General features: G+C 40.8%; 2 protein-coding genes across 2 annotated transcripts in view; both read right to left on the reverse strand.

Moving 5' to 3' along the window:
- plekhm3 (pleckstrin homology domain containing M3) overlaps positions 1–11,948 on the reverse strand; it is a 52,368-nt gene extending 40,420 nt beyond the window's left edge. Inside the window, exons 1-2 of the mRNA XM_023430819.2 lie at positions 10,861–11,948; positions 2,883–3,992 (exon numbers count right to left, since the gene is read on the reverse strand). Of these exons, the coding sequence (XP_023286587.1) occupies positions 2,883–3,992; positions 10,861–11,383 (1,633 nt within the window). The 5' untranslated portion in view covers positions 11,384–11,948. The remainder of the gene's footprint in view (positions 1–2,882; positions 3,993–10,860) is intronic.
- Positions 11,949–22,176: 10,228 nt separating this feature from the next.
- Positions 22,177–27,409, reverse strand: part of LOC147817710 (C-type lectin domain family 10 member A-like) — a 13,534-nt gene continuing 8,301 nt past the window's right edge. Inside the window, exons 3-6 of the mRNA XM_087169750.1 lie at positions 24,891–25,061; positions 24,413–24,555; positions 23,682–23,785; positions 22,177–23,015 (exon numbers count right to left, since the gene is read on the reverse strand). Coding sequence (XP_087025876.1) covers positions 22,859–23,015; positions 23,682–23,785; positions 24,413–24,555; positions 24,891–25,061 — 575 coding nt within the window. The 3' untranslated portion in view covers positions 22,177–22,858. The remainder of the gene's footprint in view (positions 23,016–23,681; positions 23,786–24,412; positions 24,556–24,890; positions 25,062–27,409) is intronic.

Below are 27,409 nucleotides of genomic sequence, written 5' to 3' on the forward strand. Positions count from 1 at the left end.
TGCGGCCTGAATTTCACTTTGTGAAGTTCTGAACAGTCAATTTGAAGTTGCACAATTTCATAAATTGGTATTCAGTTGCTGCTGATATAATTCAATGATTTGATTCAATATATGATTGTATTTTCCTTATTCTCAACAAATCCCATGAAAAGATCAAAATCAACAATTAACTAATTATTTCAGTACTCAACTCAATTCTACACAAGACTAAGTCAGTGTAAAAAATCATTGTACATATATGTAATGTTTATTATGCAGGCATCAGTACAAAGGCAGATGTCACTCACTAACCACTACAGCTGCAAACAATTATTATTTTTTGTCATCAATTAATAAGTTCCCAGAGGTCAAGTTGATGTCTGACCAGCAGCCCAAAACCTGATGATATTTAACGTGCAATGTTATCAAACCTAGAAAAGCAGCAATTCTTCATTTTTCAGCAGCTGGAATCAAGAAGTGTTCGGCACTTTTGGATGATAAGTAAAGAATTAATAAACAAATCATTTCAGCAATGATTGACAGGTGCATGACATTTCACTGCAAATGTATCACTGACCCAATATTATCAGTCTTCCTCTCCAGCATTACCTCTGACAGTGTAATAGAGACTGTGTCTATTTGTATAGCACAGAATAATTGAAGTGTAATACAAAAAACTGGCCACATCTCAATAAAAATTTAACTGGCACGCTACCAATGAGAGATGAGAGCCAGGGGAGGGCAGTGGATAGAAAAACAGTAAAGAGGGGAGATAGGATGTCTAAAGTTAAATTTAAGATTCTCACTGTAAAGCTGGTGAGAATGAGATTTTAAGACCAATTTTGCTACAGAAAAAAAACCAGGAAAATAAGGGTATAAATCTATAGAAGCACAAGAGCTCTAACAATACCTTGAGGATTTCATGCATTGGATTTAAATGGTGTAAAATACTTTTTCAAGACCTGCTAAGTAACACTGCAGGAGACTAAGAAGGGATACAGTCAAATAAATAAGAGGGGCAGGAAGAGGACAAAAAGAGGGAATAGCTGTGAGTCTGAATGAACTGGTGAAAGGAAAAAGAAAGAAAGAGAGGAAAAGGAGGGAAATAAACGGACTGAGTGAGCAGAGGTGTGCTCTGTATAGAAAATGGACGTATCCAGCTGTCCCTCCCATCCAGATCTACCCAGAAACCCTTCAATCAAACAACTGCGATCAGGCCTGACCACTGCAGCATCCCCAGGCCGCTTTCATTCGCTCTCATTCATTCATTCATTCATCCATTTTTCCTCTCCTCCGGTGCTTTAAGCCTACCAATTATCATCAGTTGCCCCCAGACGGCCTCTGTCCTTGTTCCTGTTTCAGCTGGCCTTTCAAACAGCCCTGCATTAATAAGCCAGTTGTTACAAATAAAAAGGGAGGTGAGCGGTGATTATTCAAAGCCCTCCTAAGAGAGAGAGAGGAAGCCCACGTTTCACACCCAGGGAGAGTAAAAGCACCGCCTGCCATTTATGGGGCTGTGCAAGGGCCCGGTATGGAGACTAACAGGAATAATAATAAAGGAGGAGAGAGGCTGTAATGGTCCTGGGTATGAAAAAGGGTGAAGACTAAATGGAAAAACACCCAGAACCGCTGACTGACAGGAAAAGGTAGATGCATTCAAGGAGACAGCCTCCTTCATATATCTGTTCAACGGGATATATGCATTATTTAAATTATTGTACAACTTGAGATCACTTTTTGCTTTATATCAAATCAAATGCCTCGATGGATTAGTTTTGGGAATCATATTTATTATATTATACATTCATTTCCTCGCTGAGAGTTCAAGATCAATATCACTCTGATGTCCGTACCGTAAATATGAAGCTATAGCCAGTTAGCTTAGCTTCGTTTAGCACAAAGACTGGAAGCAGCTAGTCTTGGTGTGTCAAACAGTAAGAAAACCTGCCAACCAGCAACACTGAAGCTCACTAGGCCCAGGTAACAGTCTGTTAGCTGCAGCCTCACATTTAATATTCAGATATGAGTGGTGTCGATCTTCTAATCAAACTCTAAACGTGCAAAGGAATAAACATATGTGACCAAATGTTTCACTTTTGTTTTAAACATTGGGAAATTTGTCATACTCTAAGTTGGGCTTAAATATTATGTTCAATATTTTATATGTCACTGAAACTATTATTAAAAGGCAGCTTTGAAAGAACTGTTCATTTACTTAAGTGAATGTGATGCTTGTTTTTGCCTCCTAAATGAGTTGGTCTGTATTCACCTGCAGTCAAACTCAATTTTCCATATTTTCCACTGAAGAAAAGTAACATCACACGGTCTTGATCACATCGTTAGTGTCATTCTCACATTGATGACAAAAAACAGGAGATGAATAAGCAGAGAATAGCATTCAAGTTGACTTGATGCAACACAATATTATTGTAGGATGGGAGTGAAAGCAGGATGCTGCTTTTATTATTTCTATGTGACATTCAAGTCAAGCCAATTTTTATTTGTATAGGGTCAATTCACCATTCACAACATCACCTATTTGCGTGTACTTTGGGACTATATTCATTGATGTTTTATCATTTTACAGCCCTTTCCTCTGTAATGACTGTATGAGATTGTTTGGCTGAGTGAGCATCACATGACCTGGGGGCATTGTACCTTGGGGGCCTGGTGGCCACATCTGGCCATATATAGTTTTTAGTTTTTCTGCATAGATTATAACTAATTAACCAAATTGAATCTTATTTTCTGGGAATTGCTCTGCTTTGTACATTGCTAACAAAAAGACTGTGAGCAGACCATGGATCAGGGTCAAGGTACGATTAACTGTTTCAGTCTCATACAACGTGTCATCATAGGTGTTTGTGTGTGTGTGTGTGTGTGTGTGTGTGTAGACCACTCACCTGCACATCTGAAGCTCTGAGCAGTGAGTCCTTTCTCCACAGCCAGACAGGTGAGGATACTGAGGAAACTGGTGGTGACCGACTGCCTCTTGGCTCTCTGGGCCTCACGATGCCTCCTCTCACGAGACGGTTTTGATCTCAGCAGCACTCCCTGGAGGCTTGGAGCTCCTTCTCCCGACACACCTCCTTCTTGTGCAGGCCTCTGTGCTCCCACTGCCTCTCGAAGGGTCTCCACCCATTCCTGGGCCTTAAGGTGATCCTCTGCCCGAAGTCGGAGCACCTCTTTGGGGAAAACTACCTGGAAACGTTCCCTTCTATCCATCCACGGCTCTCCGTTCTCTGGTTCCTGATCTTGCTGCACAGCCAAGCAGGAAGCCAGGGAGTACTGGAGGACAGGCTGGGACACAGACCCGCGTCCCTCAGTAGGGAAAGCTTGGAGAGCAGATCTGGTCAGGACAACGGTGAAGGCCCGCCAGTTGTTCTGGTCCATCAGCTTGTGGAGCAGACCGGCTTTGAGGACGTCCTGGCAGCGTTGGGTGAACAGAGGAAGGGTGGTGGGTCTGCTCAAGATGCCAGAATTAGTCTGAATAGAGAGTGAAGCCTCCGCTGAGGTGGTGGTGTCACTCTCCCCATCAGGCCTGGTGTCGAGCCCCGATGGAGAGGGCGACGAGGAGGGCGACATGGGTGCAGGAAACTTAGCCACCTGTTGGTTTTCCACTCCGGTCTTAAGCTGGCGGTTCTCCTGCCTCACAGGTCTGGCTGCCTGCACCTTCTCCCACATAAGCCGTCTCCACTCCATCGCCTCCCATTGGCTGGCCGCCCTCAGCTGGAGACGCGTGCTGTTGAAGAACAAAGCCTGCAGCGTGCGTTGATCGGCGGGCTGGGTGATCTGGCCGGGCTGGCTGCAGGGTGCTGGTGAGATGACGCTCTGGCAGTGTGACAGAGAGTAGGCGGTGCCCAGCTGGCGGTTGGCACTGCTGTCCAGAGTGTAGAGCCGGAGCTCGCACGGTGTCAGCTCGACATGGCAGGGTGTCCAACGGCCCCGGGGCCCCTCACGCTGCTCCATCTCACCCTGTTTCACCACACTGCTGCTGCTGCTGCTTTTATCAGCTGGACAGAGACACAGAGGAGAAGGGAAAAGGGGGAAATGATACACGGATGAGTAATGGTTAATCAGTTCAGGCTGAACACAACTGCGACAACAAAACAGCTTCCAACCAGATACAGTTCATGTGATCTTCTGCGGGCACAAATCACAGGTCACATACTCTTATTTATGTTTTAAAAAACTCGCCCGTTTGTACCACTTTGAAAAATCCCACTTTGGTACTGAGAGTTTTTGACTTCAAGAATAAATCCATGGCAGTGAACTGCATACTTTCTCCTCTTGGTTTGCACACACAGTTTTTTCTCCCACTTTGCCTAAATCCTCACACCTCAAAGGAACTTCAATCTATCTACATGGGCCAGTTTCCTACGTAAGGTAGCTTATCAGAGACTAGCAGCTCAGACCTGAGCGTTTGTATTTTGGTAAGAGATAGCAGTCCACATGAGCTTCTCTGAAAATGTTTCTCGTCACCAAAACCGGAAGAAACAGTATTGTTAAAGGGGCCACTAGGCAAATTGTCCCACTCTCCTAATCTAAGGGGCCGGAGGCACACCCTCACTCTATTTTGGCTTTTCCTCTCCGATCTACCACAGTCCGCCGCTCAGGAGGTTTGTTTTACCCTCATTTATGTCGTTACTCTCCGACGCACTCTCCTGATGTGTGTGTTTAGAAATTTAAACATACGCATTTTAAAGTATCTAAAAAAAAAAAAAACTCTAGATATTTAGTTTAACACAGTTTTCCCACATAAACCGCTTTAAAAGAAACTCTGATAAGAAGCACATCCACGCTTCGAAAAATTCTTCATTTCTTCACCCACCACCGCTGCTTGTGTTAGGTTGACCAGCAGAAGAACAGTGCGCATCAAGATGGCTAGCATTAGAGGAAACATCGGACAGACTCAGCCACATGTTTGAGCCTCAGTCAGACTCAGACTCAGATGAAGAGTCTGCGGTGAACCTGCGAGTAGCAGACATATCAGAACGGTGAGCGCTGTTAGCACCTTTTTTATTTGTTTACGTTGTTTGTGGTTGTGTTAATGCAAACCCTCGTTCTCTGTACTGACAGGTCTGCTCTGCGCTGGATGTCTCAGGTATCTTTGCCTCAGCCTGCAAGTTGAGAGGATTAGTTCCTTAGGTTTGTGACGTATGAAACCCTGGTTGTCTGAATCTGTGTATTTGAGGCTGTCATTGGTTCACTGCAAGGTGGAGATACTCAGCCATGATATGTCCTGTATTATATAAAAAACACCATATGGACTTGTTAACAGGGTTTAACATTTGATTTTAATTAGAGCATAATATATAAATAAATAAATAAGCATAATGCTGAATGAAAATATCCAAAGCATATACACTATTTTTTGGTAAAATCACCAACAATGCAAAACCTCACCTCCGTGATAGCCAACATGCAAATTAGTTATGTGACTGGTGAAGGTGAAAGGTGAAGATCAGACTAATAATAATGATTACAGCTTGATATATACTGGATTTTTTGGCAATACAAACATAATTTCAACAAAAACACAGATATGATGATAGATATGCTGCGGGAAAGAGATTTCACATTTGAGTGATCAACTTCCTGCAAGCCTCAGTTATATCAACTGGAGATGTAGCAATGATTCAGCTTGGCAGACAGCCAAATCCTTTCGAAAAACAAACTTTAACACACGCCAGTGACCTGCGGGTGAATATATGAGAACTCAAGTCATACTTTAGCATTTCACATTGCCCAATAAACCCAAACACTGACAGAGATTTCATCATTTCTAAAAAGGTCCTGTTTTCTTTCACTCTCAAATCACCACAAACAAGAAAGGAAGAGAGAGGAGCAACTGCTACACAGAACAGGCCAGAAAAAACTACAAGGTACAGGATGAAGCTAGTGACAGACAGATGAATCTTTAGGACTTCAGATGGGACAGAAAAAAAACTGAGTTTTGATAATCAAAACTATTTTATGAGCTGTCTGCAAATTCACTGATTTGGTGATTTGCATATCTTTGTCAAAAGATATGTAGGTGTCTAAAATAAGTCTGAGATAAATTTGGTTATACAGTGACAGTTTTTTCAGACCTGCAGGCTATACACAGCTATTGTTTAGACAGCATTTCATCTATAACTAATCTAAACTATGGTTATATGTCACCTAGATGTCTAAAAACTTTCACTTTCCAACCAAGTTTAGCTTAGACATATTCTGACCTGCAAATCTTCACATCAGTGCTAACTGGGCAGACAGGCTCACTTAAAAACAACAACAATCACTTATACCCTCCCCCTCAGCCATTCTGATTTAATTGTAAACCCCGACCAGAAGCAGCCTAATTGACAGATATTGCATTTTGTTACTTTCACATGCTGAAACACTCACGGAGGGAAAAGGAAAAGCTAAATCCGCCACAGCTCCTGTTAACTAAAGGGTGGCGAGTCAAGTGCCTCATCAATCTTATCAAAACAACAGCAGACACGGTGTCACTCCATGTCTCGGACTTTGCATGTTAACAAACCTCATTGCTAAAGGGAGCAAATGAATATGCTAATAAGTTTAGCAGGAATCAAGTCTGGCTGATTGGCAGTCGCCACGCTTGGGAGGGTCGAGATGAGAATTAGGCATTGTGGCAAGAAAAACTGCTCTGTTCAATTAGCCTTCATCTCCACCTGGTAGGTTTTGACATCACACTCACAGTAATAGTCTAATATATACACGCAAGCCTTCTACCAGAATTAACACTTTTCTCTCGGTGCTGCGAACTAACTCTCCGGTGCCACTGCCCTCAAGTCAATCGGGACACAAACCTCCGCTTCAGCCTTAAACAAGCAGCCTCACCCACCGATGGGGGAGCCAATCATAATATTACATGCTGTTTTCAAATCCTACAGACTGCAGCGGCTACCTGGATAACAAAATGCATAGAGACATATAGAAATAAAGAAATATAGAAAAAGCTTGTGTGTGTGTGTGTGTGTGTGTGTGTGTGTGTGTGTGTGTGAGTGAGAGAGGACATCATCTGGGACTAAGTACATTGGTAAATCAGCATATTGAGTAAGGTCAGAATTATTGGGAAAAAGGAAGCGTGTCATGAGTGACGTGTTACGTGCTTTCTGATACAACAACAGATGTGTCTGTAGGAAAATACAGCACATTCTGTGACTATGACTCTCCAGCCAATTGCTGACATCTAATTAGTGACGCTCATGAATGGATGAATGAGATTCATCCACTGAAATAAACAGGAAGCATGAATGCATGCAGAGTCAGCATAAGGATGCAAATGAACTATGATGAAGATGCGACCTTAACGGCGGGGGAAACACGCTACCACTGTTGACTGCTTCAGAGCCAGTTATATTCCTTTAATCTGTAAGGGTCCAAATTAATATTGTCAAATGAATCCCATCACAGACTGTCCTATCACTTCGTCATCTCTGCTGTGACTGACTGACTGACTGACTGACTGACTGACTGACTGACTGACTGACTGACTGACTGACTGACTGACTGACTGACTGACTGACTGACTGACTGACTGAAGTCACCAATCTAAACTAAATCTAAACTCTTTGAGAGAGCTCTGGCTTTGAGCCTTTGGGCCCAGGGCAATGATTTTTGATCCCATGCACTCAAAATGTGATTGGTTAATTCACCTGCCACTTTCTAAATAAACACATGCGGCCATCAGGACAGTAACCCTTTCATTTCTGAAGCAAACTTTATGGAAAATGAGTCTAAAATTCAAATTAGAAGAGAATAATTATTAAATGAAAGAAATTAAATATAACATTTAAAATTCTGATTAGTTTGGCTTTCTCTGAAGGCCTAGAAGGTCGTGAGTTTCCAGATGATTTAATCAAATATATAAATAAGTTTATGCTCCTCCGCAACCGTCAAAGACTAACCAACTAAAAAAAAAAAAATTGGCGGAAACCACCTCCATATGTATATGTGGTTTTTCCAGTTTTTGCATGTTTCAGTCCATCTTCAGGTTTGTCCCAAACTTATGTTTCATAATCAGAGAAAATTCCACTACGTTTAATTATTGTACTGAGCCAGAGGCAACAACACAGAGACAGACCTGTGGAAAAATAAGCGAAACAACTGGACCTGCTTTGGATGACTAAAAATTACTCAAGATGAGACTTTACTGTATGCACAAGCTCTGTGTACACACGGAAACTTCACACACACACACACACACACACACACAGACACACACAAGCAGTCAGTGTGTGTTGTTTGGCAAATATTCATACTGTTAGTCAGGGCACATGTCTACTGGTTATTTGCAGATAATAAACAAAGACCAAAGAAACATCAGTGGTCAAACTTGCTTGAATACTTTGAGGGTAATATTTGTTGCACGTTGTATCTGAACATTGTATTAGTTAGTTATTTAGTTCACTGGGTTACCAGTGTTGGGATCCCGCAATACCACATTTTCAGGCCAGCACAAGACTCTTGGAAAAGATAACTGTTTCTCTATGCATTCCTGCTGAACTACCAGTCTGCACCCCTGCAGCTGGGAAGTCTGACAGGCCAGAGCTTCTCAAACTTTTTGTGTGTCATACAATCTGAAACTTTCAATTGTTCAGTCTTTAAAATGTCAGAAAATAATGAAAAATGCCACAATCACCAGAGCCCAAGGTCACATCTTCAAATATTTTCTTACTGTCGACTTAGACAATAAATTATTTATCAAAATGGTTTGATTAATGTTTTGTGGTTGATTGATTTAAATAACTGCTTCAGCACAAGTAGCATCAGTGAATGTAAAATTGTATTACTTTTTTTTAATTCTTCCATATACTCTCATTTGGAAAAGAGTGTGCGTTACCAATAGATTTCCTGTTAACATTTGGCGTCTGGTGTATTAAATCCTGCTCATAATGCAACTTAGTGAGCTCCTTAGTTGTTTTTTTTTTTTTTTTGCTTTTTCAGTTTGATTAACAGGTGCATCATTTCACATTTAAAGCTGCCAACAAAACTGTTGCATAAACCTTGAATTTTAATGAAAATAAAATTACTTGCTACTAAACATGCAGCCACAATAGACCTTTTATTTATAAAAATCATAATATATAAATCAGATTAATGCAGCCCCCAGAGTTCTTTAATAAATACTGTTTGGTCTTATATACACATTCTGTACATGATAATAATCATCATCATTTCCATTTACCATCTAAACATCCCCAGCTGTCACTAATGGAAAGGCAAACAGGCCACTTTCTTCGGTGTGAATGAAGAGACATAGCGAGGCCGAGCCAAATCACTCTGCCTTCTGCTTATTACCATCCTTTTCCTACTTCTCTCCTTTCAATACACATCCAGCCAAACTAAATAACCTGATGCCTTTTCACACATATGCTAATACTAAATAATCCTGCCAGTGTTAGGAGCCGGGTAATTGGGTTGCCTCTTCTCTCGCCTCATTTGAGTCCATTTGCTGACAGGATTACAGGCTATTATCCCTCAGGATCCCTTAGGATCTCCTTAGGCCTTCAGATGGCCAAAACACACAAACAAATGGTGTGTGTGTCTGTGTGTGTGTGTGTGTGTGTGTGTGTGTGTGTGTGTGTGTGTTTGAGCTCTCTGCCTGAATACTGACTATCATAGCACAGCTGTGTCATTTCAAGTTATCATCATCTTCTGTCATTATTGCTTTCTCTGAGGATGCTTCAACATAAGTACAGCATACGCCCCGATCTGCAGCACAAATAGTCCAGGACTTCTGTCCTCCAAAAGCCTCTCAAAGGCTGAGAAAAGCTTTCCAGTGAATGGACAGTTGATCAGAGCGTTGCAGCAAGGAGGAGGTGTACATATTCCTGACAGGTAGGGGCCGGCCCTTTTGGCTTGAATTAGGAATACTTCAGGTTTAATGAGTTCGTCACCTGAGGACATGGCGTCATGTTTAATGAGTCAAAGCAACAACAGCTCTCTACACCATAAACGCCCAGTTAGGAAAGAGTCTGTTCACCCAAGATGAACATATTTTCCCACTTCTCTTTAGTGCCAGTTTTGCAGAAAGTCGTATTTTCATTTAAAGGTTTTGATGTGTCTGCCGCTGAGACTTCTGCCACGGTGGTTATGTTTGTTTGTGGTGCCCACAGCAGTGAAATATTGCACTTGAAAAATTCTGAAACTGTGACACAGCTACTTTAGATAATCCAGGAGACGTCATCACACAACACATCAGAACACATCAGTCTCATTTTACTACCACAGGCTTCCGATGGGTGTGTCAATATGTTTTATACCTGAATGGATCTGACGGCATCAGCGTGTACTCTGTATCGCCCTGATCACATGGTATGTCATGACAGCCACAGGAGAAGATATTTCAGGATATCAGTGACCAATATAAAAAAAAAATAAAGGGGCGTCGTGTAGCGTAGTGGTCTAAGCAGGCGCCCCATGTGTAGAGGCTACAGTCCTCGCTGCAGTTGGCCCCGGCTCGAATCCCGCATCGGACGGCCCTTCGCTGCATGTCATTCCCCTTCTCTGCCTCCCCTTTTCCTGTCTCTCTCCACTAGACTATCAAATAAAGGCATAAAAAGCCCAAAAAATATACTTTTAAAAAAATAAATAAATAAATAAAAATTTGCTAAATTACAACTTTTTTGGTCAAACATTTTGGACCAGTGAAAACCAGAGATGTGACAGTGACAAGTTTTCAGTTTTCTTACCTTTAACATCAAATACTTTTCAATAGGGAAAGGGAATGTGGATAAAATCTTATATCATGGTATATGTCATTTTATATTGCGACATAAATATGTGTCGTGATATGATACATTTCTTGATTCAATCAAAAAAAATACTCAATCAAGGTATTTTTTCACAGTCATGTGTATGTGTACTCACCCTCTTGCTGGTGGTTGAGGATCATGTTCTTCAGGGTGTTGCAGTCCACTGTGGGCAGTCCGTTGTCAGTGTAGGCAGACGGCCGGTAGTTGACGTCAGATCTGGACCGGTTGTGTCCCTTCTTGAAGGCGGAGTTGGACGAGGAGTTGGCGGTGTTGTTGGTGCACTCCTTGGTGTGGGCTGCCAGGTCGTTGGTGGAGCGCGCCCGGCTTCTCTTGCCGTGCCTCAAGCCCATCCCCAGACCCAACACGCTGAAGTTGTCGGCCCACGCCAGGCCCAAGGGCCCGACTTCTGGCTGCTCTCCCGCCAGCAGGCTCCATACACCGCTGGAGCTCAGCTTCCCCAGCGCAGCACTGGACACTTCCTGCAGCTGCTTCGGCTGCCTGGGAGGCTGGACGTTCCCTGTTTGAGCCTGGCTCGGACCTTGGCCTTGTATCCCATCCATGCAGTGGATAAAGTCCTCTGTGGCCTCCAAGGCTGGGCTGATATCACCCACCATGTCAAGCTGCTCAAGACCCTCCATGGCTCGGTCTTCCCCTGAGCTGTAAATCTCACAACTAGATAGTTTTCCAAAATGGCCGCAAAAACCCTGTTAGCAGCATGCACATGTCCGACAAAGCAAACTAGCTGTCAGCTGGACAAATACAAGTGTTAAAGGAATGCTGACAAGCTAAGAAGGGGTGAAGAAGATCCGAGCAGTCTGCAGGCTTCACAAACTGATGTCTGAAGCCAAGTCCTGCTCCTCGCCTCGAGATAGGGCCCTCGTCCAGGGTTAGTCTTCCTTTTCAATGGTGTGTGTCTACCTCAAGGGAGAAAGCTACTGCGGCTTGATGCCAGAGGTAAACAAGACTGGCAGCAGCTTGAGAGTCTCCAAATCGAGCCAACTTGGACGGCAAAAGGATACTTAGCCAGATACACACACTTCGGGCTACAAAAACAGTGAAATCCCTCTGCTCTGTCTGAGATGTTCAGGGAGCGGAGACAAATTCTGGAGGATGTGAAGCCAAAACTGACTGTCAGCTTTATTAGTGGCACTCTTTTGGCCTGTCAGGTGGCTGTGAGGTCATCGGATGGACACTGTTTGTGGCTTGGCTGTAACAAAGGGAAGAGAGAATGAGGAAATAGTAAAGAGGAAGCTTTCTGAAATAAACACAAAGAATGGAAACACAGCTGATAGAAAAACATACTGTGATTAATTTATACATAAAACCAGCTCATGCTCCAGGTGCTTCCTTAAATCTGTGCTAAGAGTTGGACAGTGTTTTTGAAGCCTCAAGTTTAACAAGTTTAAGCGTCGAACTACCTACCCACCTGCAGCATCTTCCTCACACTGACACTGCAGCTTCACAGGTTCTTCCGCAGCGAATAGAAATGATCATCCTCCCTCACATGTCCTGATGAAATAATACTTGACTTCCTCCTCTGCTGCTTATCACTGGACTGGGCAGGCAGAGAGGAAACAGGCCTGGGTGGGGTTCCCATCCATCTGCTTGACCGCCTGTCTCTTCTGATTCTCTCTGCTCCTCTGTCTCTGTCTCTGTCTCTCCCTCACTCACTCTCACTCACACTCTCTCTCTCTCTCTCTCTCTGTTTCTCTTTCTTTCTCATTTGTGCTCTCTCCTCCTCATTGATTTTCCTCTCTTCTAAAGCGCAGCCTCTTTTACTTTTCTCCACATATCAATTATTTAAAGGCCATTACATCACTGAAATTGAATTTCTCGTCAGGTGGCCAACATATTGAATACTTACAATTTATCATGTTAATAAAAAAAAAAACAGGATATTAACGCAGATATGACAGTGATTTTAATGGCCTTTATGGGTTTTATTTGGGGATTTATTAGCTTACACTGCATGCATTAAGCTTACCACACAAAAGCACACAATCGACTGCGGCATAGCGCCAAGGCATTTTGTGCCTGTAAACAGTACAAACATTACAATGAAGCAGCTGAACCACTCAAATGAATTTTGTTGAGAATCAATTTCTATTTAAAAGTCATTTTTTACTTTTGTGTAAAATTATATTTCCCATTCATTTCCATTAGATGATAAACAAACAAAATTGAGGAAAAAAGTGACAATAAAATAAAAACTTCACTGCGCCCGAGATGACAAATTGTTCATATTTACTCTGACATCATCTGCCGGCAGATACAGCTCTGAACTCACTGAGCATCGTCATCGAGTAAGTTACTCATCGATCTTCCCACTAACCTCCTGTTGACTCACTCATGCTGTCAGGCCAATACAGTCAACATTAGCTGGGACGGATATAGTTTGATCAGTGATGAGGTAAACTCAAAGCATGAATCCATTCTCTTTTCAAATGATGATTTTTGAAAATATGACTAAAAAATGACCTGGACTCTGCTCATCACAAGGAAAACCGCCAAATCACTGGACTCGACAAATCAGATCGTGTCCAATAAATACTTAGCGCAAGTTCCACTCCTCGCCACTGTTGCCTAAATCTGTACATGGCATTGGTTACACATAATTTAGCCTGAGTGACAATCAGACTGAACTACCATTTGATCACTTTCTTATTTGAACTTTGTTTACTACAGAACTGTATCCATCACGCTGTACAATCACAGCGGTGTCTAATCTATTCTGTATCATGACAACGAGCCCAAACAAACAGCCACAGATTAATAAAGAACTATCTTCAGAGACCAGAAGAACAACGAGTCCTGCAACAGATGGTCTGGGCCCCACAGAGCCCTGATCTCAACATCATGGAGTCAGTCTGGGATCACATGAAAAGACAGACGACACTGAGACAGACTAAATCCCCAGAAGAACCGTGACAAGCTCTCCAAGATGCTTTTAACAGCCTACCTGCCCAGTGCCTTAAAAAACGATGCACAAGTGTACCAAGCCGAACTATGTAAATATGTATGTAATCTATAAATGTATGTATTTACTGAGCTGTATGCACATTACCTGACACCAAACTCATATGTTATTTTACTGTTTTAAAGCACTGAAATCGTGTAGATGTTTTTTTTTTTTTATGTTTTTACAGCTGGAATGACAAATTTGAACTTCAACACAAAATGTGATGAGAACTTTTTAAACAGGAAGTGGATAGCTCATATTAAGACTTTGAATACATCACTGGTCCTGAGCTCTGACGCGGATTATCTGTTTATAATGTTCTTTAAATCCTTAAACAAATACACAGTGATGATAATAATGAAGCTAGCAGCAATTTAGAAATGAAAAACAACCGCATTCAAGCCTCGGCACTGTTGTGTGTGTGTGTGTGTGTGTGTCTCTGCTCCAATATCTATAAACACATAGTCAGCATCTCAGCAGTAAACAGTGACAGAGGTGAAGCCACGGTCAGCCACATTAGCCACATCAACCTCTGCTATGTGTGCTACCTCGCTGATAGACCCGGTTTATCACGACACACACACACACGCCGTGTATACATGTGTAAAATCGGGGAACTGTCCCCACAGCTGGCCGAACAAGGCCTGTTTTTATCCCCAGCTAATGTGAAGTGAGCCGGGGCTAGTTAGCTAGCAGCTAACGCTAGCATCTCTCCATCCTCGAATAATGTCGTTTCAACAAAAGATAAAAAACCGGTCGCTCGCTCAAATTAAAACCACGTATCCGTGGATCTGGACCGGATTTGTCTTGTGGTGAAACTGGTGCCGTGCACAAGCTGTAAAACATAAACCGAGACTCACCTTACTGTGTTTACCATTATGTCATTTGACGGTCCAGCACCGATAAAAACCCCCGGAATGAAACTGAGGCTTCATGATAAAGGTTCCGTGTGACACATAAAACACAATGTTGTTTACTTACAATATGCACCAGTGGTGGAAAGTACTTAGATGTTTTACTCATGTAAAAATAGAAAAGTATAGTATATATATAAATAAATAGTATTGGAAATTATTGGAAGATTTTGATGTATTAAGTTATACATCACCATAATGTGCAGCTTAAGGTGGGTCTAATTTTAATTACTTTATATACTGCTGAGCAGCTTGTCAATACAGTCTTATCTAACCTTAGCCTTTAATAGTAAATCATAATTTATTTTATCAAATACATATTTTGGAGTAAAAAGTATATAATAACCTATATAGAAGTACAAGTACCTCAAAATTATACTTCACTACCAACTCAACAGCATTCATTACCATTGTTTCATTCAGCTCATGACTATATTATATATATATATATTCGTCATTCTTATTACGCATCAAGCCAATTTTGTTATTGGATTTATGCGAAGGACATCTCCATTATTTTCATTATCATGAAATGGGATAATGAAAAAAAATCCCTACTATTTTAGTCTCACAAAGAAAGGTTGTGGTTTACGTCTGCCCCAACACATTCGACAGAAGAATCCTACCAAGATGGCAAGAGGACTGGAGAGTGGAGGACAAAGCAGAGGTGGAGAATAGTTTCTCCCTAATGGGCTGCTTGAAGCTGCCCCAGCACCCAAAGTGTCAGTCCGACAGACAGAAACATCATTCAAGAGGGACACTGTAATCCTCCTACAACCTGTGTTCCAACTACAGCTAAATTGATATGTGGGGCCAATAAAGGACTTTGAAAGGATGTTCAAAACATGTATCTGTAAATCAACAGAATGTGACTGTTATCACAGATAGGCAGCGTTAATAATTTGATCTGTATTAACGCTATTTGCAGGTGTAGCTGACTTTAAGAAAACTAAATAGAGGGAGTACGTATGGGTGAATGTTGCACCGAGCATCTGCATGGTCCTTTTTGTAATGCTGTTTGAGGGCTGTTTCCACCTAGTTGTTGAATAGTGTGAAAGGGAAAGTAGTTATCCACAGACTCTTTCTGAATTCCACAGACAAGCCAGTTGTGTTTTTGTCTATATAAAAGCTTGAACAAGGCAGGATTGCTCATTATGCAAAGACGACAAGTGCCCCAAGACTTTCATGGAAACCAAAGGCCAAGGTAAAAATTACTTTGCAATTTTGTTTGTTTAAATGCAAACAAATACACAAAAAAAGTAATTTCTTTTTTCTTTTTTTCCACATAATCTCAAGGCCCTGTCAAATTTAGCTTTAATTTGTTTAATTGCTCAGTAGGCATAATTTTGATATTCTGCTTAATTCAACAGGCATCCACACGACATGATGAGCGTCCCTGCGAACTAGGGCTGCAGATGCAACATCAGACCAATTAACCATCAGTAACTCCGGTCATGACCCTGTGTTTACGAATATTACGCAGTCCTGTCATAAAAATCTGCGCCAAATCAATTACTTGGTGACTGAACTCAAGTAATATCGATGAAGGTAATTTACGGCCAGAATATGTGAAAGAAAAAAATAACAAACCGTGAATTTAAAAAGAACTCATAAATGAGAAAATTAAACTGTAAACAAGAACACTGAACTGAGAATGAACGAAGTGAACCATGACCAGATTTGTGCCAAAATATCAACAATCATTCAAGTTAGTTATATATTTACGAAAACATAACAGAGCCCCAGTCCTGGAAAATGAAATAATTTAATTAATACTTTTACACACTTTTTTTTAAAACTTTGTTCCATGATAAATAATCAATCCTGTTTCACAAACACTCACAAACAAAATACAAAATAGTCTCAGGAAAATAAGGCAAAAATATCATTATCTGGATGTTTTGTCAGGAAGAGAGCAAATTTGAGTAGTTGAAAAAGCCCCAATTACTTATTAACAGTAGGTCTAATCCAAGAAATATCATTATTGGCTTTCAAAGGCCCATTTGAGAAAACCCCAGATGGACCCCCTTCTCCTCATCTTTTCTCTGAGTGCTCTTTGTCTAAATAGTTCTGCACAGTGGAGGCGAGGAGGGTCAGGTCGCCCCGATGGGCTCTACTATGTTACTTTGTCTGTAGCATTGTTGCACAATAATGGTCCTACATGTCTCAGATATGAAGTGGTAGATCCTGGTGATCTTCTGATGTTTCTCTTCCTTTTTTTTCAGAATTTGTAATGTTTGGAAACATGTTTTGCAGAAGCAAAAAAAAAAACCAAAAAAAAAAAACAGGAGGAGGAACATCTTATTCCAGTATTAACATGCTTTCTGTTCAACACAAAAATTCTTAATGGACATATAATTTTCTGTTTTTAGAAACATTTTTGCTTATTGGAGAAAATTTGCTACATTTTGGCCCTTTTACTTGCTATTTCCATGTAGCTTTTGTAATTTGTTTGGTCATAATTTTACATATAAAAGGCATGAATGGAGTCCAGATTTTAGTGGTTCAGACTAAGTCACTGTCTTTGTAGCAGTGTAGCCACATCTGAGCTTTAGAAATCCTTTCAGGCTAAGTGCCTTTGCCTGGATATAGGGATTGATGCAACAAATAAGCATCAGCTTTAGGAATAAGGCCATCTCTGTCCATGAGGATCCATCATTTTCTATCAAACAGCAATCTCACAGCTCCCTTCCCTTGACTCATGCACTCAGCTATTTCTCTGTCCTGTCAGTCTTGCCTATTTCCTGCTTTATTTTGATCATACCATCTTCTAGTGATGACTAAATTATGATTAGATTTAAGGATGTGCAGTGCTTTCATCTGTCTAGTGTGTTGTTTAATACTGCTCCCCCTAACCCCTCTCGAACCGCCACCCCGACCCCCCGAACACACACACAACACAATAGCCGTCTACCTCGACTCACTCACCCGCTATTGAAGAACAGAGTGGCTGCTTGGTCCCCATGGAAACATTGCACGTGTATGTGTGTGTTCAGTAAAATGTTTCTCCCTCACTGATTAACTTGGACATGCACATACAAAAACAAAAGCTATTTCTTTTTTTTTTTACGTGCAAATAATCTGCTCTCCTCCAACGCAACTGCTGCGTGTCGGTTATATGACCTGACAGGTTTCATAGGAGGAAACACTAACACAAGTTGCCTAAGTGTTATGCTAAAGATGTCTATGAGGAAGAGTGCTGCTGTTGTTACTGCTTAAGAAAAAGCATTACTCCATGAAGCTCAATGCTCATTGTGCACCCCTTTATATATGTAAAAAATTGCCAACCCTCCTTTTCTTACGATTTTATCAATGATAATCTCAGACTGTCACATAAATCAAAAGGCTTATCCTCTCTTCTCTCTTCCAAACGTCACAGCCACTGTTTACCTGCCGTACAATCAGCCAGCCCTGTGAGGAAGCACATTTTGACCTGCCCTCTCCTCATGAAGACCCACTTACACAGACACAAACTCCACCTTCAACTGCAGCACAACACAAGCAGAAGTTTTCGGTACTTTCACACAGGTGTATGAACGACAACTCCGAACATTCAGGTTAACAGTAAAGTCCCAATTGACTCAGCAGGTAGGTGAAGGAACAAAGCCACTGCTATGAAAAAAAAAAACGGAGTTTTGTGCTAAAAAGCCTATTTAACTGAAGTACTGTAAGCCTGTCTTAACTCCTTGTCTTGCTTCATGAAACACTCAGAAATACAGTGGGTTTTACTATATTATTACGGCAGGTGACCATAAGAAGATGATGAAGAGATTCAGCTGTTGTCCTGTTTATTATAATGTTTTAGTGAGGAGGTGAGCGTCTAAAAGAAATATCTGAAAACACAGGTAGACTGCTGCTTGACATAAATACAGCAATTTCAGTTTGGACCAGAGCAGTGTGGACACATGTGTGTGTGTATTTGGTGTCTATTGAGCAGCACAATACCAATCTGTGTGTCTGTGTGTGTGTGTGTGTGTGTGTGTGTGTTCAGCCTTGGCACCACACGTCTCATTCACACCTAATGATCGCAGGCTCTCACTGGCAGTCATCTCTCCTCCCAGACCAAATCCAATTACTGGGGACAATAGAAACCAGCTCCAGGCTCAAGACTCCATCAGCTCCTGTGTGCTCCTGCTCCCTGCTCTGAGACTCCTGCTGGACCCCTAATCATGTCGAGGGTCCACAAGGGCCACAGAGTACACCTGTACACCCACACACACACATACACACACACACACAGATACAAGTGCAAAGTGCAAACACAAATACAAATCAAGCACAAATGCAAAAAAATAAAACTCACCAACATATGCAACAGTTGGCAAAAAGATAAGAGCATAATAAATATGAACATAAAATGCACAACTAAGCACGGATGAAGCGACAAGAAAACACAAGGCCCTAATAACAACAACATAACAAAGGCAAATATAGATCATTAAAACAATCAAGCAAATAAACTCCAGCCACAAATAAAGCAAGGCAAGAATAAATACAAACACAAATATACACAAAGACATGTAAACATGACACTGGATACTGCTAACTTCCAGTGCAACACACAAAATTCAATATAATCAGTAAATATTGTTCACAGGACGCCTTCCCTATTCTGTGCAAATACACAAACTCATTTTGTGGCACTACATGTTTCGCTTTTCAATAGCTCCATCTAGTGGCATTCATGTGAAATAGCACCAGTTTATTCAAGATGGACCAGAATAAATTCAGGAATCCTCTTAACAGAACTTTTAAAAATCACAATGAATATTAGATATAGACAAACAATCTCACCTCAAGGTTCATTTAGTACTGGAGTTGTCAGCAAGGTTTGATTTTGAGTTTAATTTTTATGATCACATAGACAAAGATTTGAAGGTGCTCAGAACATGACAACTGGCCTCTAACATTGTTTTAACAAGAGACAAAATTATTAGGTCTTCAAGAAGGGCACACAGATTTCTTTTCTTTCAAATTAAAATCCATTGTTTTCTCTTCTGTTTCAGATTTCAGGACACTTTTATTGTAGTTTTTATGACAGTCTAACGTCCAATGTGCTTAAGATAGCAAACTAGGCCAAATTATGTAGACACAAATTATATGTATTAAGCCTGAAGCATTTGGGGCCCCAAGGGATCTGGGTTCTGTGGGCATCTTGGTAATCCAGCATTGGCGAACACATAATACTGACTGGGCTGGTGGCACTGACTACATTTATTCTTTTCAACTGTCCGGGTGTAAGCCCTGTCGGCAGGTGGTGGGGAGGGAGGCGGGCCAGAAGGAGCGATCTGTTGGGCTCCAGGTACTTGTGGGGTTAGAAATAGAAATGGAGCGATGACAGGGCCGCGGTTGGGGACAACAGGCGATGTGGCAGATGTAGGTGGAGGTGCCGGCTGAGGGAACAACTGCCTCTGAGCTGCAGACTTCCTCTTGACCGCTGCCTGTAAGATGAGTCAACAAAAGATTTTAAAGATCAGAAAAGACGCATGTCCTTCTTGAGAAGTTGTGGATTAAACACTTTCTGTGGGTGAAAATGTTTTCAGTGCATTAGCACCTGAAGAACAGTAGGTATTACACAGTGGATAATAAATCCAAACACCTCTGATTAAGAATAAGTAGAATAAAAATAATCATATCATCAAATTGTAAAATACAAGTAATGGTACACCACTGTTCATTTTTTTAATATAGGACCTTGTCTTTTCCCCAGCAAATATATTGATATAAATCATCAGTATTCAACTTTTTCAATTAAAAAGCTGCTTTGAGTTTCAAAACAAACAAACAAAACGGAGAAAACGCCTGAAACCAATTAAGAAAACATGAGGGGGGGCAATAAAAGCATAAAGGCAGGATAACACAATATAGATGACAAACTAAAGTACGCATCTTATTAAAATATGAGCAGAATAAGGATCCAAAAATGATTTCTGACTCACGGTGGACACCGAGGACAATGAGCCCAGCCAACAGGAGAACACTCAGCAGACTCAGAGAGAGAACAACAGCTCCATGAAATCTCCTCTCAGAGCTCCTGGGACCTGAACAGAGAAAAGACCAGTGAGTAAATACAGTAACGACAGATGATTACACAGATTAATCCTCAGCCTCAATGTCTGAACAATTTTACCTGTCTGAGTTGTTGAAGGTTTTGGGTCGACAGGTTTGATGGGTTCAAAGTTGACATAGATTTCGTCCATCGCTCTGAATGTCAAGCCTTCTCAGAGAATGACAGCTCTGCAGCACAGTTCATGTAAATGATTGAAGTTTTGTTTTTTTTCTATTTCTCACCTTCAACTTCTGAAGAAGTCATGAATATTTTAAGTGACAATTACTGCCACACTTTTTGAAGCAGCATTATTATCAGATAAACTAAATTACATTTACAAAGGACTAAATCTCCATCTGTCTATCCATCATTTGTTTTAGGACATTATTTAATAATAAATTAAAAACTGTGAATACCAACAATGTGGAAGGAAACATAATTATTATTACATGATGACACCACACTAGCACCACCTTCTGTTCACATATATAATGTTATTCTGCTACAAAGATAATAGGCAGCTACAGTCAGAGTAAGAAAACCAGAAATTCGATGGCAAAATTATATATTATAAAGGAATTTTCTTATTTACAACAGTCTAATATGATCTTCTACAAATGATGCTTGTATACAACTAGTCTACATTTGTAAAATACAGTTTGGAGTGACCATGATAGTTGGAGGTGGAGTGTACAACGCCTTTTGTCCTTGACAGACAACAGTTATAATTCACTTGGCCACAGGAGGTCCCTGTTAGATACATAGAAAGTGATTGTTGAATGCTTTATTCTGTTGTGTTCAAGTATAGAAGGATAAGCATATCTATGGTTTTCTAAATACCCTGACGTGACTGTGTGCCTTCACCTCAGCTGGAAGTTTATAGTAGCTGCTAAACTGGTTAAAGTAACAACTAACGATTCAGAAAATAACAAAATAAAATATTCATTTCCTTCTGTAAATCCAGTGGTTTTCTCTTTTCTTGGAGTGTGCAAAGAGCAGCATGCAGAAGGTAAATACTGACAGCTGTTGATTCTGACACAAACTTGTTTTAACACCACATGTTAAGTCTGTATGTTTAAGTTTTTTGTTCAGTTTTAAGGTTTTGATCGGATAAGTACATCGCTTGTTGCAGGTTTACATATCCTCAATTATATTTCAGATTGAACTACTGTCAGTTATTTACACTAAACATTAAAAGGTCCCACATTGTACAACATTATGTCATTTGACAATTTGTTGATTATTAGATTTAAAACACAATTTTCAGCAATGTGTCACACGATGATGTTTAAAAGATAATGAAAATATTTTATCGCCTAATTAGGCAGTTAATATATTATATTTAATTATGATCTGTTGTTTGGTTTACCTTCATGGAGTTTATAGACTCACAATGCAAACCAAAAGTCAAGTAACAGACACAGAATTTACTGAATTACGAGTGTCACACTGTGTAGGAGCAGCTTTCAAACAAAACACTTGAACCAGAGTGATGGACTTTCAAACAGATTTCAGCTTTCAATAAATCTTTATTAGAAACACAAACTGAATGTCTGTTGTACTTTTCAATGTACTGATATCTTTATGAAGCTCTTCTGCCATGAGGGGTGAGCATCTAATTTAAAAACCAGAGTTACAGAGAGCTTTAAAAGGGCAGAGCTACGGTGGCTCAGATTGGTCAACTCAGTGCAAAAGCCATAACACAAATACAAAAGTGTTGTGGCATCCATGTTGTTGATTTGCAGTCAGGTTGTTGCTTTTATATTTGTGTTGTGGCTTTTGCATTGTTTATTGTGTCTTTTGTATTTGTATTGTATCTTTTGTATTTGTGTTGTGTCTTTTGTATTTTTGTTGTGGCTTTTGCATCGTGGTAAACTGTGGGCCAAAGACCATGAGCAGTGGAATATTGACAATGTAAATGACACAGTTTCAGATGCCTGGCAGAAACTTTCAGTTGTGTACTTCCACTTGTTGAATGATCAGAATCTTGCATTAATAACCAATCAAACATATACATTACACTTATGATTAAAGTAGAGATGGAGGAAGAGGATCCTCACACTGGTGCAGAGAAGTTTACACAGAAATGTTCTTCAACAATGCCAAACTTTGATGAGAAAGAAGTAGAGAAGTAGTGATAATCAATACCAAAGGTCTTTGTAAAAGCATGAATGGAGATTACACACCAGCGCTAAGCCATTTTCTCACAGATCCATTTCATAGAAGCAGTACATGACTGATCGTTCCAGTTTTTGTCAAAATCCCTGCTAGTGTATATATGTGCACAGTCTTCTTCCCCCCACTGCGGATCTCCACCACCATTATCAGGCTGCCCTTCCCACCAGTAACTAGAAGGTTAAAGAACAAGCGCATGACAACAACATTAACCTCTTACATGAACAGAGTCTCATTCGACAAAAGCTTTTATCCAAAGTGAGTTACAAGTGAGCAGGGTCGAGTGAGGGCTTTACGAGCAGAGGAGTTACCTGAGCCCGTTTGAATGTGTTTGGAAATGTTCCTGAAGACATTCAAGCATTTGCCGCAAAACAGATTTCTTTTTTTGCCTGTGATTTTCAACGGATTTTGAAGGCACAGAAAATCAAACATTGCTAAATAGGGCACTGACAACATACAGTATATATTATTGTTTGATTTGAAGGAGTTGTTCTTACTCTAAATACAAAGACCTACAGGATCCTAACCAGTCATTGCTTTGGATAAGACACCGGTCAGAGATGCAAATCAAATTTGGTGATAAGTTCCAATTTGGTGTGGACAACAAAAAAAAACAGTCTAAAATAAAACATGAAATGGTGCTTTGGACAGAGCACTCTCTGGTGTGGTCAAAGAAGTCTGCACCAAATGCTGGAACACTGTGATTGAGCTACGTCACTGTCATATGATATATATAATTATTTAAAATTACATTAACATACAGGTATTTCAGTCTTACTACACACTTATACAGCAAACGCTCTCCAAAAGCACTCAGTAGAAAAACATTCAAGTCTGACCTTTGAGTCAATGGAGTTCCATCAATCCATTTCCAGGTCCCCTCCTCGTCCCTGTCAGTCAAACCAATCCACCGTTTTCCGGCAGCAAATCCAGTAAGGAGTGTCTGTTTCAAGCCGAAAAGAACAAACAAACAAACACAAAAATCAAGATCACTGAAATGAAACCACTGCGCTCATTTAATCCTCTAAATGTGTTTACCAAACCACGGTGCAGGAACTCTGGTAGAGACAGGAGATCAATGCGACACATGCTGGTGTCCGACTTTACTTTAGTCGCTGCTAAATGTGGATCTGTCTCGACCTCACTCTGTTCCTTAGTTCCTTCATTCTGCCTTCACTCGAGACCTTATGTGAACAATGAAGAAGTGTCGCTACTGCATGGGCTGCACTGAAGGGGGTTCTTTTGGGAGACATTTGTGCCATAGCATCATGGACAACACCATGTGCCTTTGCAAAACTTTACAGAATGGATGTGACCTGTTTAGAAACAGTAGGCTCTTTTGTTCTAATGTTTGTTGCCCACAGAGGTTCGGACATTTGGATTCTGCCTTTAAGACCTTTTTGGTATTAGTCCTCCTATTGAGATCATAGCGACGGTCAATCTTCAGTCTCACAGATCCATAATCACATTCATAACTTTCACCAGAAAAGCAATCAGGAATTGTATTTCATTGAACCCTGAACAAAATGATTTAAAAAAATTTAAAAATGCCCAAATATACACATTGTACCTGCTCTTCAAGACTGTTTATGATCACCAGAGCTGCTCCTCTGGCTCTGCAGTCCTCTCTGCCTTTTTCCCAAGAACCAGACTGAGTGGAGAGGAGATAACAGGTACCGCTGAACATCCTCCATTTTTCAGGACACGTTTTCTCTGTAAGATGAGTCAAACAAAAGTCATATGTGTCCAATATGTCAATACTCCAAATTCCTCATTTGAAGGTGTTGTAACGCTCAAAAGTCAAAGTCATGCTGCTTCTAATGACTCCTCGCTGTCTACTTTTAGTCCAGTTACTAACTTAACACACACATGATGCACATCAGAACAATAAAAAGGTTCCTTGGAAGTGAAAATAGTGTAACTTGGATATGACAAGTTGCATCATCATTAAGTAGATCACAGTCTTTACACTGTAGAACAGAGGATCCGTTCAGGCTTCATAGATATAAAGAGAGAGCTGTGCAGAAACCACACAGGCAAACACTCACTCTGTTTGGACAAACTCTGAAGCCTCTTCAGCTCTTTAGTCATTTCAGAGAGACTGATATTCAGCTGGTCTCTCTCTTCAGTCAGGGAGGAGAGTTTGATGTCACTGGCCTGAAGACACTCAGTGTGGTTGGCTTCTCCAGCGGAGAGTCCTGTATTTGAATTTTTATGGTCTGAAATAAACCAAGAGACGCCTTTACGTTTATTACAAGATCACAGAACCAGACACAAAAGTGTCAAGGTATTGAGGTAAGTTGGACCCAAATGCAGTCAATTCTTGGGAGACAGTGCAGGCAGGTTTATTTAACCAAAAATCCAGACGTGAACGTGACATGAACAGACATGAACAAAACGTGAAGATAACAGGCGAACCGACCCAGACAAAGGGGAGCACAAAGACTATATAGACACAGGAGGCAAGGTGAAACATATTAGGGCGGGGCAGACAATTACTACACAGAAGCGAGACCAAGACAAGAAGCAAAACACAGACACACAAGGAAACCAATACAAAATAAAACAGGAAGTGCAAAAGTCCAAAACAAAACTAACAAAAAGTGTCTGCCATGGCAAAACATGACAAAAAGAATCCTATGGGGTACACGCTCGTTAGATTAAAACATGGTCTGGATATGTGAATTTCCTCTTATGTACTTCGTTTTCTTAGTTCCTCATTTCAAAGTAGATATTAGAAAAACCATGACTTTGAAGCAATGCCACCTTTTTAATGCAGAATTAATATATATATGTATGTAGATGGATGTAGATGGATGTCGTTTGTTTCCTTGTACCAATAAAAACTTGAATACTCAAAAGAGACTTGTTTACTTAACACAAGATACAAAACTCTACTTACACAGATTTGCTGTTTTAACTGCTTGAATATGCATATCTACTACCTTGGTAAAAATTCCTATTTTTTAAAATCAGTATTGAACTTTTTATATGACACTTTTCACTTAAGGTTCCATATTGTATAAAGTGAGATTTCCATGTGTTGTTGGATTATAGATCAGGTCTAGGTTCTATATTAATACTGTGAAAGTATCAAAGCCTCAGTCCACATAGAAACGCACACAGCCTGTATTCAGACACTGAACCTTAAAACCAGCTGAAGGACTTCTGTAACTTTGTGATGTGACAACAACGCAGCAGTTAAGAGTACTTGAAGGGGGCAATAAGAACATAAAAGGCAGGGCAACACAACATGAAACCAGACTCACGGTGGACACCGAGGCCGATGAGCCCAGCCAACAGGAGAACACTCAGCAGACTCAGAGAGAGAACAACAGCTCCATGAAATCTCCTCTCAGAGCTCCTGGGACCTGAACAGAGAAAAGACCAGTGAGTAAATACAGTAACGACAGATGATTACACAGATTTATTCTCAGCTCAGTCACATTGTCTGAACGTTTTTACTCGTCTGACTTATTGAAGGTTTGATGTCTTCAACATTGACATAGATTTCCTCCATCGCTCGTAATGCGTCCAGCTTTCTCAGAGAATGACAGCTCTGAATCATGACACATTCTCACCAACTCAGGAGGAAGTCACAAAGGTGCAAAGAGGTTTGTGCAACAATTCTCTGCCACAGACTTTGAAACCAACATTATTATCAAACATCTATCTACACAGAAGAGCGCTCGATGACGTTTTGAGAAACTTTACTTCTCTGTGGACCTGTATCCACGCTGTTACTTTATTTCTGGAGCTGCATGAATCAAATGGTTTAATAAACCTTATATTTGGGCCATTTTGCCTTTACAATTTGAATTTACATTTTATTTAATTAAGACCTAAGCCACCAGTTCACAGAACAAACAAATTGGGAGCAGCACAACGAGGAGCAGTCCAGACTCTGAAGGGAGTCTGAAACACCTGCTCCCCGGTGGCTTAATGATCAGTTTGCTGATGCTCTTTAATTGGCTGCTGCTCTTCTATTGGTCTTCATGGGTCCTAGTAACCCCCCCCCCCCCGCCACACAGGTTACTAAACATTGTGAGGCCTATACAGTGCAGTTAGAAATCAACAAGTTTCATTTCTTATGATCCTCCGATGGAAATGTGGGCTTTTTGTTAGTTGCTCATAGCAACATGTTTATTCTGCTAATGTTGACTTAGATACAAGATAGAGTCCGTCACATTTGTTTATTAAGCCAATTTAAAAACAATAACAACTTCACCAAAGTGCTGTACAAGCATCAAGGCCACATTTAAAATCAGCTGTGTAAGAACAAGCTGCTTCATTTGAGCAGCTGGTAGAGCCAATACGCTGGAAGATAACAAGCCAGCAACATAACAGGTGGTTACAAGAGTAAACTCAGCGACCTGGGTATCAACGCTTCCCTCTGTAACTGGATACTGGACTTCTTGACCAACAGACCCCAGTCTGTTAGGCTAGGAAACCACACCTCCTCTACCCTCACCCTGAACACCGGCGTCCCTCAAGGCTGCGTGCTGAGTCCTCTCCTCTACTCCCTCTTCACCTACGACTGCACACCTGTACATGGTTCCAACTCCAT

Source organism: Seriola lalandi, unplaced genomic scaffold, assembly GCF_002814215.2.
Source record: "Seriola lalandi dorsalis isolate HSWRI2012SDOR001 ecotype SW California unplaced genomic scaffold, Sedor1 jcf7180002054912, whole genome shotgun sequence".
NCBI lineage: Eukaryota > Metazoa > Chordata > Actinopteri > Carangiformes > Carangidae > Seriola > Seriola lalandi.